This window comes from Equus caballus, chromosome 15 (genome assembly GCF_041296265.1).
Source record: "Equus caballus isolate H_3958 breed thoroughbred chromosome 15, TB-T2T, whole genome shotgun sequence".
NCBI lineage: Eukaryota > Metazoa > Chordata > Mammalia > Perissodactyla > Equidae > Equus > Equus caballus.
The window spans coordinates 75,477,888-75,490,208 of record NC_091698.1 but is presented as its reverse complement, the minus strand read 5'-3'; the positions used below and the strand labels follow the sequence as shown (position 1 = coordinate 75,490,208).

Here is a 12,321-nt window from a genome sequence, read left to right as displayed (position 1 = left end):
TCTTCTCCTCTTAGTAAATGGCACTTCCATCCACTAATTGGGAAAACTGGAAATCATCCTTGACACCTCCTTCTCCCTCAGCCCCCCAACCCAGACATCCACTCAGTCACCAAATTCTTAGAATTCCTCTTCTAAGACATGCCTTGAGCCATCTACCTGCTCTCTCTCTATGGCCACCACACTGAGCAGGGCACCCACCCGCTTTCACCTGAACTACAATTGTGCCAGCCCCCAACTGGTCTCCTCACAGCTTCCTTGCCACCCGCCAGGTCATTCTTAGCTCTCAATAGCAGCCAAAGCAACAGATTCGACATAAACCTCAACATGTTACTTCCCTGCTTTAAAATCCTTTGCTTTTAGGATGGAGTTCAAAATTTTTAGCATGCCATTCAAGGCTCTGATCTAGCTCCTACCAATCTCTCAAGCTTCATATGTTTCCCCCCTCTCCTCCCCTCTGCACTATGTTCGTCCCTGCCTAGCAGCCTTAGGATATATTGTCCCCTCTTCCTGAAACACTCCCACCCAAACCCTCCACTCCCTTCACCAGCTTTAATCCTGCTCATCCTTCAGATCTCATCGTAAAGGTCATTTCTTCAGAAAAGACTTCCTTGACACTCCCCAGGCGAGAGAATACCTCATCCTTTTTCTTCACATTTAGCACCATTGTGATTATATAGTTATTTGTATGCTTGTTCCATGAAAGTAGCAGCTGGATGTGCTTCATTCACCACTCTGTTCCTAGTGCAAGGATAATGCCCGGTATGTGATGAGCACTCGATAGTATTGTTAGGAAGAAAAGACTAATACCATGCAAATTAAAGTAATAGTGTGAATAGTAATCATAAATAGGACTAGTAATAAAAGTAACTAAGAAAGCTGGACACTGTGGAAATATTTATGTAATAAGCAAAAGAGCATTAGCAAATATTTCCCACATTCTTTTTCCAGTAATGTTTCTATTTGTATTCCTACCACTTTTATTTCGAGTAGTAAATGTACTGTCAAGAATATCTCAATTTCTTTTTCAATTAGAAAATAGAATGAGGTGAGTTATCTGTAGTAGCCCCTGTCTCTATAAAGTTTTTCCAAATTGAAGTATACCCCATTAGTGATGTTCCTGACCAGTTTATTCATTTTCAAGATGTCTAGCAATGCCACTAATTACAATGACAACAACCCAGCCATTAATTTTCTCTCCTTCACATGAACTTGCGTAACATATTTGTCTCTTTCTTGTGGCACTTGTAACCTCTTCCTGGTCTTGTAGTCATTTGTGAACATGTCTTCCTTCCCTCTCAGCTCATCACCCTGCACTTGATATTGAGAATGTCAGTTAGAGCCCAGGTTCATGCATGGAAGCAGAACTTGAAACTACAGTATTCTATTATTCATGTGGACTTTTCTTGACCCTAGGAAGGTAATCTCAGGTCCTGAGAAACATGCCTTGCTTAAAATAAAAGGGATTCCTGTGTCTAAGGCAGTGTGAGGATGATTGCTGAAAGAAATCATGACTACACCACAGCCTGAAAGTTGTTTGCCTGGAGGAAGTGTTGAAGTTAGTGACCTGGAGTATACCGAGAAAGCTCAAAATTTGAAAAGCATTATGTAACATTCTGTTTTACGATGAAGGAGGTGCTAACCTGGCAAAGAAAAAAACTATTTTAAAATTGTTGTAATATTTTGAAGTGACATTAATTGCTCTCATAAGACAAACTCTCAGGATAGTAAATACAATGTATCAGCAACAACCACAGGAAGAAGTGGACTCTGGGAGTGCTGAAAGGAAGAATACTTCTTCATATTTAGCAAGCGGGATGGTTGTCTGTGAAGTCGCCTGTTGTTACAGTCCTGGGCTGCATTTCCAACCTGTTAGATAGATTTAGAATCATCCCTCTTATTAGTAACCACTCTTGGTGATAAAATCTTAATCCTGCTTTAAATGTTCTATCTTAATTAAGACCTCATATTTGACTATCTTAATTAAGACATTGGTTTTTCAGATATGTTTAGGAAATATAATTAGTCCACAAATATTCACCCTACCTCCCTGTTAGACAGGAATGCTGCAGCTCAGAGTGAGGAGTGGGGTCACTTACAGAAATCCATCAAGGTGGTCCAGGGTCTCATTTAATAGAAATTCTTATTTGCCTATTTCTTTCTGGTTTGAACTTATTTCTTATAGATTAGCTTATCTGTGCTATGCATGCCTGGAGAATTTATTCTTCCTTCTACATTTAAAAGTAGTTAATAAGGCTGTTGCAGGATGGACAGAATTCTCCCACTGTCTGAACAGACATTTTCATGAGTTGCAGGCAGGGAGTGTTATTCTGTTTACAACCTCCTATTTCTACTCTTTGGCTCTTACCTTCTGTTCATTTACCTTCAAACTGTGTTGTTTCTTAAGCTTTCTCAAGGTATAATGATCTTGGTTGTATTCTTTAAGTTGATCTTAAAAACACGTTAAAGAAGTTTCTTAGACCTACTTTTAATTAATCTTCTTAAAATAACTGATGACATAGCATCAGTTTGGGATCAGTCATTCTTAACCAGTACTCAGTCTAGTAAAGGTAATGTTTGATAATCATTATGTAAATGCTACGAGTATAACAATTTAGTATAAATAAGTCTGTCTCTTATTTATCCAAAGTCTTTAGCAGACAGCATTGATGTCTTTTCCCAAAACATTTATCTCCCAATACTTTCAGATCAAATAAATCTATATTTTTTAATGTGTATGTTTGATTGAGTGAAAAAGATTATCTTTACTCATTTCTAATACAAATATGGTGATGCTCTTCTAGAGGCTTGAGATTCAATGAGAAAAAAGCAAATACTGTATTTGCCACCCTGAATTCTGTGGTCTAGTGGGAAAGACAGGCCCTGAAGAAGTAACAGCAATAAAGTGTGATGAGTGTTATGGAAATGAAAACACAGAGATGTATGAGAAAATAAAACTGGGACTGCACCCTGGACCAGGGGCTAAGAAAGGCCTTGAGGTTTTGATATGTAACCTGAGATTCTAAGGAAATTAGAATTTAAACCTAGTGATTTAAATCTTTAAGATTTACTTGGGAGTGGGAGGCTTATTAAAAATACAGATTCCTAGGCTTTTTCTGGAGAGAGAAAGAAGCTCTGAGCTGGAGAGTGTGGTAACACCAACCGCAATATCAATGTGATCTCACTCAAGTTTCCATCTGTTTGAGTTCTGCTCTGCTGGCTTAGTGCTCAGACTGTCCCTGGGTGAGAAAACAGGAAGACAAGTGATGGCTGAATTCTTGACGTTGCAGCTACAGGAAATGGTGACGTTGGTGGACTCCTCAGGAGGAGTGGGCCTGTTGGACCCGTCTCAGAGGAGGCTGTGCAGAGAGGTAATGCTGGAGAAGATCAGTCATCTGGTCTCCCAAGGGATATAAGCTCTGAAAATCAACTGTAACTTCACAGTTGGTGCCAGGGGAAGAGCTGTAGGAGGAAAGGCCAGAATCCAGGCAGGAAAGTCTTACAAACCAAGACATAACTTCCATATAGATATCTATAGGAAGGACCGTCTCATGTGATGGTGAGATTCGTGAGGGTGAGCCCTGTGACTGGGGTAAGTTAGGAATGCAGCACAATCACGTGCCTTCAGTTTGAGGTGAGAGAAAGTGTCCTGTCTCAGCAGAAAGGCTTGGGTAGTTTGACTTTGGAGAAGAGAGGAATAACCTGAGCTCAAAACCGTAAGCTGAGTTCTGATAAGAGGACATTTGCACAAACATGGTCAATATATCAAGAGCTTGAAACATAATGAAGATCTCAAAATTAATCAAATAGCTATGCAGTTGACATACTACAAAGGAAAATCTTGTGTACATGCAGGAGAGCAACACACTATGTGAATGTAACCAATGTAGCAAAGACATTAACTAGAGATTGTCACTGAGTGACCAGCATAGAATTCATGTGTAGAAAAATGAATAAATGAATGGATGTGGGCAAACCTTTACCAGCTGCTCCTCTTTTCCTCGGCAACAGAGGTTTCACACTGGAGAAGAGTTCTTTGAGTATAATGAGAATGGGGCAATATTCACTCACAGCTCCATATTGACTCACCAGGTGTTAACTCACAGGAGAAATCCTACAAATGTAATGAATGTGGGAAACACTTCAGCCAGGCAGCTCCCTTTTGTTCATACCAGAGAACTCACACAGGAGAGAAACCCTTTGTCTGTGATCAGTGTGGAAATGGCTTCAGTAACTATTCTTCCTTTCAATGACATGGGTGAATTCATACTGCAGAGAAACCATGTGAATTTCATCTATGTGGTAAAGCCTTTAGTTGATGCTCTAACCTTAGCCCTCATAAGATAATGCACACTGGAGAGAAACCCTGTAAATGTAATGAATGTGGAAGAACCTTCAGCCAGAGCTCAAGCCTACTCAGAGTAAAACAGGAATGAAAGCAGCAAGTCTTTACCAGGAGGAGGAAGCCATTCAGGAAATACCAGATCATTCATGTTGGAGAAGCAACTCAGTGAAATAAATATGTGAAAACCTTTACTCATACGGCCACACTCCAGGACATCAGAGCATTCTCACTCTATAAAACACTGTCAGTGTCATGAATGAAAGAAAGTCTTCAGTGGTCACATATACCTTAGTCGGCCTTAAAGTTCTTACACTGGTAAAGTTCTTACACTGGTATGTTCCTCAGGCCTCAAGTCAGTGTAGAAATGCCTTCATCTGGAATTTATATAAGAAAACTCATACTGGGGGGAAAAAACTCTATCAAGAGCCCTTTAGAACACATTTCAACATATAATTGAGACTTTTGCCAAAGGGCATATTACTGAAAACAATGTAGTGTAAAGATGTAGAACTGTATACATTCTTGGAAATGTTGAATGCAGAATTTAATAAGACTTAGTAAGCAATAAGATAACCTCTCTCTTCAGTGGATGAATAAAAGTTGTTGATAAAAAATCTGATACATTGGTATTTGTGTTTAAAAATCAGGAAACATGCTAGTAATTGGGGCATTTTTCCTTTATTACATAACTGTTGATCAGTTTCTATTTTTTGTGCGGCTCTAAACGTATTTGCAAAGACTTTGCTCAATCAGCAAACAACTTTTAATATAACAGAAAAATATAGAGCACAAAATAATGTGCTCTAATTATTAGTGTTGAAATATATATCTACATGGGAAGGGTGAAGGGAAACACGGACAGATAAGCACATACTTTGTAAATGACTCAGATATCCCAGGTGATAACTGACGTGGGTGGTATACACACCATACTTTATGAAACACTAGAAAACAAAGGCTTGGAGTTAAGAAATATAACACATAAAAGCACTGAGTCAAGTGTACAACATGGCTGAAATGTTGGGTTCTAGAGGGAGAAAAGAGATGAGACCCTTGTATTCCTTTTTCTTAAAGGCAAGGGAAAACCATCATAGGGTCTTAAGCAACAAGTAACACAATGAGCTTTTTAGAAGGGCACAGTAGCTACCATGTAGAGACTGATTTGGATTGGAAGGGAGCAAAATTGGAAGTAAGAATACCATTTAGGTAACTACTGCAATCACACAGAAATGAGATGTTGACCTGGACTAAGAGGATGGCAGTGAGGAATGAAGAGGAGAGGACAGATTTAACAGGTTCTTTACAAGACTCGGAGATTGAATATCCGGGAGTTGGTGGACTCAGGAATATCCGGGAGTTGGTGGACTCAGGAATGACATGTCGGTTTCTGGCTTGGGAAACTGACCAGGGTAAATGGAGGTACCCTTTATGGACACAGACAATATTGGAGAACCAGGTTTAGTGGAGAAGGTGAGCTCAGTTTTGGACATTTTGAGTTTCTGTTTGTGAGATTTTCAAATCCATAAAGTGATTGGATATTTGGCATGTAAATGATGTCTGGAGATACAAGTACGGCAGAGATCACCCAGTGAGGTTATGTAGTATGTGAAAAGCAGAGGGCCAAAAGGATCAACCCCTGAGAAATGCCAACATGATGGAATGGGCAAGGAAAAGGAACTTACAAGTGAGGTTGAAGAAGAGAGGATGAGGCTTCAAAAGCCAAGGGACAGTGGAAGTGGTCAGACAGTCTGGAGAAGTCAGGACTGGAATGAGTCTGTTGAATTTAATGGTGTATATTCATTGGTGATCTTAACCCAGACAGTTTCAGTGGAGCAGTAGAGGTGGAGAGAGGGCAGAGCACCAGAGGTCAGAAAATGCAGTCAGTACGAGGAGACACTCTTCCAATAACTTGATAGGGAAGAGAGGAGAGATGGAAGGTGGAAGTTAAAGGGGTTCTTGAGTTGAGAAATAGTTTTATTTTGGATGGGAAATACAGAAGCATATTTAAATGATAATGAGAAACGACCAGCAAAGAAGGAAGGGTTCAAGAAAGACTGGAGAGAGATGATTGACAGACTGAGGTCTTGAGGAAGCCAGAGAGAATGGGATCCAGAGCACATTAGAGTCCTCTTCTTCACCACCGGCTAGATAGAGAAGTCAGTGGGTTTGTAGATTTGTGAATTTGTAGTGAACTAGGTAGGTACCACAGAGGGAGAAAGGGTTTTAGAGGGTGTTTGGATGGGGAACCGAAGGTGGATAGAAAGTAAGTCAAAGCAGGAGAAAGCTGATAGAGAACCTTAAGGAAAAAGTCACTTAATGAACTTCTTGAAGTTGAAAAATTGGCATGTTGAGAGTAATTGGATAAATGACCCAAAAAGATAGACAGTTATGTTCAAGGAACAGGATGCCTATTTCAGAGGTAGAGCAATTTTAGATCACCACACAGCCCGGGGGTGCTCACGGGGGTGGTGGGAAAGGACATCAGAGATGAGGAGATGACCTTCTAAAAGGCTGGCATACACGGTCCATGTTGGGATGGACCCAGTCTTCTAAAAGCCTAGGATACACAGTCTGTGGGAACAATGAAGTTTCCAACAGTGATGGCAGAACTTGGTGTGGAGAGAGTGACCCAGGTGCCAAGTCATAAAAAAATAAGTAAAAATAAAAAGAGAGTGACCAGGAGTTTAACAGCTGTAAGAAATGGTGGAAGGCAATTATTCTCCATTAGCTCTAATCGCGCCCCACCCCCCGCAATAATATCCCTCATCTTCTCCCCTACCCCCTAAGAAATATTCTCTTAGCAAATATATTACTTGTTACGCAAAAGTGAGTTTAAAACGAATCTCCTAACAGGAGTTCCAGGGAGCTCCGTAGAAGTGCCTGAGAGAAAGAGGAGGAGAGGGAGGTTGAGTCAAGGCAGAGAAGGCAGAGAAGAGCAGTATCGGGTGAATAGCAAAGAGGATTTACGGTCTGAAAGATGCACATTTTGGACAATGACAGAGGAAATGATTGGAGGTGGGGATTTTAGCTGGCTTTTTGAGCTAAAAAGCCCTGCCAGCGCTCTCTATACATAAAAAAATGAAATACTCAGGCGGACGGCCTGGAAAGAAGGTGCGTGTGTGTGTGTGTGTGTGTGTGTGTGTGTGTGTGTGTTGGCAGTTGGATTGGGGTGAGGGGTGGGGGAATTCTTCTCTGTGGTGCATGAGTGCAAATATAACTAAGCCATGATCTTAATTTTAAATCTTTTATTATAGTTTGTGCATATTCATTTCTTTAGCCATCTCATTGAAATAATTCTCTTATCTACGTTGTTCTTCAGTGAGAAATTGATTCCTGGATATGGGAACTGTTACTGTGTCCAGCATCTAACCATTTCTTTAGCAGGCATTTATTTAGGGCCTTCTAGGTGCCAGGCCCTGAGCTAGCCCTAGGGTTACAAAGATAAATATGAATTATGGCTTTTGTATAAGTTCTTTTAAATAATACATTAGCATCCTAGATTCGTTAATCGTAGTTTCTTACAACCTTCAAAACTATTGATTTGACGGGAGGTAGACTTCTAGTTGACCAGACTCTACAATAGAATCAGTGTATTAAAGTTTATGATTAAAACTATTGAAGAACTTCCAGTTTAAAAAAAATCTAGCTAACGGCTACTTCCAAAATCTGCTTTGTCCAGTTTTCCTCTTCTGTTTATTTTAAATTTGTTACATTCCTTAAATCCTTTCTGACAGGTGCTCAGTCAATGTTGGTTAAGTGGAAAAATGCACAGGAGTATCCTATACTATTTTTAACTTCCACGCTTGTTTTAATGAAATAACAATACATGCGGAGTCCTATAAAGTATATTACATGATTTTTAATCTTAAATGTCAACTACCTGATAAAGTCAATAATGAAATGTGTATTTGCTTGTCTGGATCTTACAGTGGAATCTCACATTTTTTCAAATCCTGCTGCTCGGGCTAGGACTTCTTCCACATCTTATAGTTGAGGAAGAAAACAGTGTTGTCATTACACGCTGGCGGGATCCCTTGTGTCAGCTTACATGGAAGGCTCTGCTTCCTATCCCACCGCCCCAGACCTGATGGAGGAAGAGCCTGAAAATAGCTCTCCACGTTACCCACATTGTCAGAGATCTGAATCATGCCTGGCCCTAAGAAATCCACAGTTTCTGTACAATGGTCTTCCAAAAAGTATCCCCTCACTCCACAAAAATCTGTTTCAAAGTACCTAGAGTGTCAGGTTGAATGTGTATGAATGAAATTTCACTGTGTATTTGTACTTTCTTTACAGGATAGAGAAGCACAGAAAGAGGTGAAGAAAATAAGCACTTTCTTGAAGAGGTAAATAAAGAACTTGCTCTTCAACAAATCAGATGTGGTCTCCTAAAATTTAAACTAATCAAAGTTGTGTTTTTTTTAATTATTTTTTTCTTTTTTGATGTAAGGGTAAATGTGCTCAGATTTGAAAGTAAAACCACATTTCTGCAGAATGCATTCCACTAGTAGCACTACGAAAGTAATCATGTTGTTTGGAGAAATCTATTTCCTATAATGTCAGTACAAAATTATCTTTAAACATGTATGCTTTATATTTTTCCTATCAGTAAACTATGGTCATCAGAATATTTCTTTAAATAAAATATTTAATCCAATAAAATGAACTCTAGTAAGTGTTCTGTTGTTGCTTCAATGGAGACTACAAAACAAGATAATTTCATTAATGTGGATGAAAAATGGGAAAAAATGAAGGACATGAATAAGTTGTTGATTGTTAGTGCCATCCAGTCTATTCCAACTCCCAGTGACCCTGTGCACAGCAGAGCAGAAACCTGCCTGGTCTTTTTGCACCATCCTCTCACCTTCTGACGCGGTGTCAGCCAGTGCTCTGTGCTATTCACAGGGTTTTCATGGCCAATTTTTTCAGAACTGGGTGGCCAGGTCCTTCTTATTAGTCTGTCTTAGCCTGGAAGCTCCACTGAAACCTGTACACTACGGGTGACCCTGCTGGTACTTGAAATACTGGTGACATAGCTTTCAGCATCACAGCAACATGCTGCCACCACAGTATGACAGCGACAGACAGATGGTGTGGTTCCCTGACCGGGAAATGAACCCAGGCTGCGGCAGTGAGAGTGCTGAATCTTAACCACTAGACCACCAAGGCTGGCTAAGTTGTTGATAGAAGAGAAAAAACAGAAGAGGGAGTATATTGTAACTAGTGATCAGAGCACTGGGAATAAAATTACAATAAGATTCTGTTTTACCATCAAATTAGCAAGAATTTTTTTTCTTTCAAGAAACATTCAATGCTAGCAATGATGCCGTGAGGTGGAACATTCTCATACATACACAGGGGAGGGGATTTTGACAACAGTGTTTGGTAAAAGGTATCCAGAGCCTTCAAAATGTATTGTCTTTAATCTTGTCATTTCATTTCATGGAATAGTCCTAAAGAGAAAAAGTACTATTAATTATGCACAAATGTTCCTGGCAGCATTATTTATTCCAGCAAAACACTATATCTAACATTAAGAAAGCAGTTAACCATATTAGAATATAACTATAATAGAATATTATTTTGACATTAAAAATAATTACAGAAATGATATAGGGAAACAGAGCATCTTAAGTGTAAGTATAAGACAAAATAGTATATACATATGACCTCAACTTTATGAAAATATGACAGAAAAGCATCTATTGGAAATACACTAAAATGGTAGTAGAACATATTTCTGTGGAGCTGTGTGTTATTTCTTGTATTTTCCAATTTTTAACAATAAACTAAAAGGATTTGTTTTTAAAGATTGGCACCTGGCCTAACATCTGTTGCCAGGCTTTTCTTTTTTCTTCTCCCCAAAGCCCGAGTACATAGTTATATATCCTATTTGTAAGTCCTTCTAGTTCTTCTTTGCGGGATGCCGCCACAGCATGGTTTGATAAGCAGTGTATAGTTTGGCGATCAGGATCTGAACCAGCAAACCATGGGCCACCGAAGGGGAGCACACAAACTTAACCACTACACCACCAGGCTGGCCCCCTAGATTTTTTTTAAAGTTAAGCTTAGCTGGCAATGATCTATAAAGATTCTCTGCTACACTTTAACCAGCCTCATCCTGGAAGTCAGGTCAAAACTTGGATTTCCTGTTTGCTATCTGAAATAGATGAACACACACACATCTATACAACTCAAAATTTCAAGCCCTGACCTTGTGAAGCCAGTTAATCAAACTGAGCTATCCAATCAGGATACCTGAATCGGTCCAACTGATTCTTGCCCAAACTCTGACAACTGGTCTGACATTGAAACTACTAGCTAAAAGGGGCAAGAGTCTTGCAGGTATCCTCACAGAAACACAGTGTCTGCAAGGCTATGGATACCTCTGACTATCTCTAAACAGCTAAAAGAATGTGCAAATTGAAACAGGCAATTCCAACTAGCGGCAAATGTCATAGAATCAACCACATTGTAGGCTTTGTGGGAGCAGCTCATTCTGGCAGAGAGCAGTACACAGACTTCCGCTAGGAATTATGAGGAACATCCAGAATGTTCTTCATGGGTAATGTTGGGACTTGGTACTCATGACCAGAATATGACATAAGATCTAATCAATCTTATTTGTTTTAACAAAATTCCTATTTGGTCCCTGTAGTCAGTATGTCTTCATTGGACAAGTTGATGTCGCTTGATTGAGTGATCAGTTTCTGGATAACGAGTTGACCCAATAGGAGTGTAACTCTCCTAAAAATTATTTGAATCTTTGAAGTGTTAGAAATTTCTGACACATCTGACAATTTCTCCAGCAGGATGTTAACACGGGAGATGTCCCTCCTCATCATGGTAATAGTCTGTCCCCTTCAAATTAACGTTAAAGCCCTGCCATGTGCTCCCTCCCAGGGTCACGCCTGGTCAGATCTAGTCTTTGTCGTTATATAATCAAAGGGTCGATGTGTGATGAGACCAACTAAAGACAGTGTCCACATTAAATCTCCCCCATTCTGGAAGCTGAATGTTTTTCTTGGATGGCAGCACTGTACGTCGCTTATTATACTTGCTTCAGTGAATATCTCACAAAGTGAACCGTGTGACTGTAGCTTTCCATGGTTACTTCTCTCACCCCTCATGCTGCTGACCCGGTAGAAAACAGAACAGCTGCAGAGTGTTTCTGAAATGATTTCTCCAGTGGGTCACTAATGGTACACCCTCCACCACGGACGAAGTACACAAACTGCTAACTTTTCAAGAGACTTTATGCACAACTTTGGAAAGGGGGAGTTCTCATCCAGAACTTTAGATATGTTCAATTTCAGAAGATAATAAACTGTATGTTAAAATTTCTCATAAAATGTTAAAGAAGTAACTTAGTGTTCCACTAAAATTTTAACAATTATGCCACACAAATACAGTGTTAATTACCTTCCTTAATAACGAATGACCTTCATTGTAACATGTAAGTCTTGATTGTGTAAATTGCTTCAAAAAGCTTTTCATTTGATAGTATTTGTATTCTTTTGGATTATAAAAAGCAGTGTTAACAGCTGGATGGGACCCTAGAAACCAACCTTCTCATTTTACGAATAAACAGTTTAAACTCTGATGCGTAAATAACACGGACAGGGTCAGAGAATTGGAGACTGGCCGCCCCAGGAATGGGTTCCAGGTCTTGGAATCTCATGTCTTCTGCACTCTTCTTTGAGCCCAGGGCTTTTTACATTTAACTGATTGGAGTCCAGTACGCCTGGCATAGACTGGGGGCTCTGAGAACGGTACCCCTTGCACAGTTCTACCTGTTGTAAGTGCTTTACCTATTTTAACTCATTTAATCCTCACAGCAACCCTGTTTACAGGGACATTGTTACTCTGTTTACAGCTAGGGGACCTAAAGCACAAAATATTAAATATCATGCCTAACACAGGATGAGATTTGAACTTGAGCAGTCTGCTGCAGAGTCCATGCGGTATGTGAACCACTG

General features: G+C 39.8%; 1 protein-coding gene across 9 annotated transcripts in view; it reads left to right on the top strand.

The window, feature by feature from the left end:
• The window catches only part of RMDN2 (regulator of microtubule dynamics 2), an 84,157-nt gene extending 75,140 nt beyond the window's left edge, over positions 1-9,017 (top strand). For all 9 annotated transcript variants that reach the window (XR_011426481.1, XR_011426480.1, XM_070236433.1 and 6 more), the window contains one exon: positions 8,639-9,017. Coding sequence is in view for 7 of the 9 variants with exons in the window: in XM_070236433.1 (XP_070092534.1) it covers positions 8,639-8,692 (54 nt within the window). In the remaining 2 variants the exon portion in view is untranslated. The remainder of the gene's footprint in view (positions 1-8,638) is intronic.
• Positions 9,018-12,321: the final 3,304 nt, after the last annotated feature.